General features: G+C 44.1%; 1 protein-coding gene across 1 annotated transcript; it reads left to right on the top strand.

Annotated features, from left to right (window-relative positions):
• The first annotated feature begins 248 nt into the window (after nucleotides 1-248).
• Nucleotides 249-2,883, top strand: LOC122067525. The gene is made up of 4 exons (XM_042631373.1): nucleotides 249-434; nucleotides 568-775; nucleotides 879-1,212; nucleotides 1,281-2,883. Exons 1-4 carry the CDS (start codon nucleotides 249-251, stop codon nucleotides 2,881-2,883), a joined length of 2,331 nt encoding a protein of 776 aa, XP_042487307.1.
• Nucleotides 2,884-3,227: the final 344 nt, after the last annotated feature.

Genomic DNA, 3,227 nt, shown 5'->3' with positions numbered 1-3,227 from the left:
TAGGTAGGGCAAACTTCAGATTCATCTCTTTGGATTTCATACGAAAAGAGGCATCTGAATCATGGAATTCGAAGGGAAGGGTCTCCTTATCAGCGATGGGAAAAGGCTTCATCCTCTTTCAGTTCGAGCTTGAATCTGACATGTCTCTTATTTGGCGAAGAAGCCCTATCAAGGTAGGGGGTCAAATTGTGAGGTTCCAGAGATGATGACAGGATTTCAATATACATGAAAAGCAGATCATCACTAAAATGGTCTGGATTCGACTCCCTGACCTTCCGTTAGAGTATTGGCATGAGAAAATTCTCTTGACACTGGCAAAAGCGGTTGGTCGCCCTATGGCCATTGACAAGCATACCCGTGCTGTTTTGATGGGTGGATACGCCCGGATTCAGGTCGAGGTGGAAGTAGGATCCACTCGAATCGACGAGATTCATGTTGAGCGCGGCCAGCTAGGAACATCGGACCTCTTTTGGTTCAAACAAAAGATTCAATATGAAGACAGCCTTGGGCTACAAGAAATCAGGACACTCAGTCGCTGATTGTAGAACCTTGAAGTTAATAGAATAGAGGAAGAAAGCAAAGGCGCAAGGGATCCCTGGGGCTGTCGATAAGGACAATCCCAACTTAAATTCCATCCATGAAGAAGCACAAATCCAATCTGAGGCAGAACGTTTCAGCCACGGCGGTGATGCCGGTGCCGCTCAGGGAAACGACATGCACTCCCAAGATGGTGGTGCAGTGCAGGAATCTGACTCAGCGGCTGCAAATCAGGAAGGTCAACATCCATATAGGAAACTGATCTCCTACCATATTAAACGCTGGAATTCAAAATTCAAATATTTCCTACCCCAAAGGAAATATTGAGATTGTGATTCCAGTCCATGATTGGCATCCTTCCCATTCTGGACTCTCCAAAGAATCTCTTAATGAATCTCCCCATGGATCTTCCCATGGATCTGGATCAAGTTCGCCCCATTCTCAACCCAGCCGATCCTCACATGTCTCCAACTCCCTGCGTGATCATGGCCCTCCATCTCAGGACCTTATGGCTGAAAATATCATCACCTCGATCCCCTCCACCTCCTTGCGTGGAGGGGCTGTTGAGGTCCTTCACGAGGAGATTGTAATGGCTGACGAGCTATTGGCTGTGGCCGAGATTGAAACTAGAACAAAAGAGAAAGGAGCAGTATCTTCATTTGAGCAGACCAGGAGGTCTGATCGTCTCGCCTCCTTAAAAAAATTCTAATGAAAGTCCTATTTTGGAACGTGAGAGGTTTCAGGAAATCCTCAGTGCACACGGCCCTGAGAAAAATCATCAGTGACAAAAGCCCGGATATTTTATACCTGGCAGAGCCTATGATCGATCCGTCCTCCTATCCTGCTCGCTTCTTTAGCAAGTTGGGATTTGAGGCCGATCTCATTAGCAACCTCAGGAGAGACAAACCACCAAACCTTTGGCTGCTTTGGAGACAAGGTATTTCTAAACCATCAATTCTCTCATTTTCTGAACAGAAAATCACTATTAGAATTGATTGGAAAGGCACTTCAATTCTTATATCTTCAATTCACGCTAGTTGCTTCAGAGCTTCTAGAAGAGATCTCTGGGTGGAGCTAGGTTCAGTGTCGATCCTGGCTGAACCCTGGCTTGTAGTAGGAGACTTTAATGCCACCCTTGCTTCGCATGAAAAGCGGGGTCCTGGATTGTTCAATATTGGTTCAGCTGCAGAGTTTGAAGCAATGGTTGATTCTTGTAGCTTGATCAAGCTGCCCTCTCAGGGGCCAAAATATACTTGGTCTAACAATAGAAGAAGAGGCAACGTTGCTGCTGTTCTTGACAGGGGCTTTTGTAATGAGGATTGGATGACCCATTTTCAGGACTGTGCTCAGCTAGTTCTTCCTAGGGATTTCTTGGACCACAATCCAATCCTCATCACATTAGAGGCTTGTCTGAAGCCAAAAAATTGCCCATTTCACTTTCATAAGTTCTGGACGGACTACCCATCTTTCCTACAGTTGGTCTCTGATTCATGGAATGAAGGAATATCTGGCCGCCCCACCTTTGTTTTGACTCAGAAACTAAAAAGACTTAAACCGATCATAAGGACTTGGGCTAGGGAGACTTTCCCAAATTTTGAGCATGAATTGGTTAGAACAAGGGAGGTCCTGGACCAGATTCAATCCCAAATTGAGCAGTATGGAATGGATGATGATCAATTTAGGCAAGAAGCTTATACAAAGTCTGCTCATCTGGTGGCCCTGAAAAAGCATGAAAAATTATGGGCAGAAAAATTAAGAATCAAATGGCTGAAAGAGGGGGACAGAAACTCCAAATTCTTCCATCTCTACACCAAGATCAAAAGAGCAAAAAATACCATTAGAAGAGTTAAAAAAACTGATGGCTCGATCATTTCGGATAGAGATGAAATTGCAAACTACATGATTGGGTTTTACGAAGAATTTCACAAATGTGTTCCTGTGACGGATCACTTGGAATTACTAGATTCCATTCCCAGGCTTATTGATCAGGTGGACCTTCTGAACCTGGATGCTATCCCAGGTCCAAATGAAATTAAGCGGGCTGTTTGGGACCTGGACCTTGACAGCTCCCCTGGTCCAGATGGCTTCCCAGGTTTTTTCTTTAGATGCTGCTGGGAGATCATATCAAGGGACTTTGAAATTGCAATTCGCAATTTTTTCGTTACAGGTTCGATGCACCTGAGCTTGAACAACAACTTCTTAGCCTTGATTCCCATAGTGAATGGCGCTATGACTCTAGACAAGTTGAGACCTCTCTGTATGGGTAACTTTATATGCAAAGTTATTTCAAAAATCCTTGCAACTAGATTATCCTTTCTTCTTCCAAGACATATTTCTGAAGAGTAGGGTGCATTCCAGAAGGGGAAGTTAATCCACAATAAAATTGCCTTGGCTTCTAAATTGGCAAACATAATGCATTCTTCCACAAGAGGTGGTGGCCTTGGGGCAAAAGTTGACATCCAAAAAGCCTTCGATTCAATTTCTTGGAATTTTATTATTCAAGTTTTGAAAAAATTTGGGTTCTCAGATACTTGGCTGAACTGGATTTTCCAGATCCTATCTTCCCCCAAAATTTCCATTCTTCTGAATGGAGGTCCTATTGGGTACTTCGGAGTTCAAAGGAGTCTGCGGCATGGCGATCCTATATCCCCCATTCTATTCATATTAGCTAAAGAGGTCCTTTGCAGAGG

The sequence above is a fragment of the Macadamia integrifolia genome, unplaced genomic scaffold (assembly GCF_013358625.1).
Source record: "Macadamia integrifolia cultivar HAES 741 unplaced genomic scaffold, SCU_Mint_v3 scaffold2957, whole genome shotgun sequence".
In the NCBI taxonomy this organism is placed as follows: domain Eukaryota; kingdom Viridiplantae; phylum Streptophyta; class Magnoliopsida; order Proteales; family Proteaceae; genus Macadamia; species Macadamia integrifolia.
Note: the sequence above shows the minus strand (reverse complement) of the source record. Positions and strands in the feature narration are given on the sequence as shown.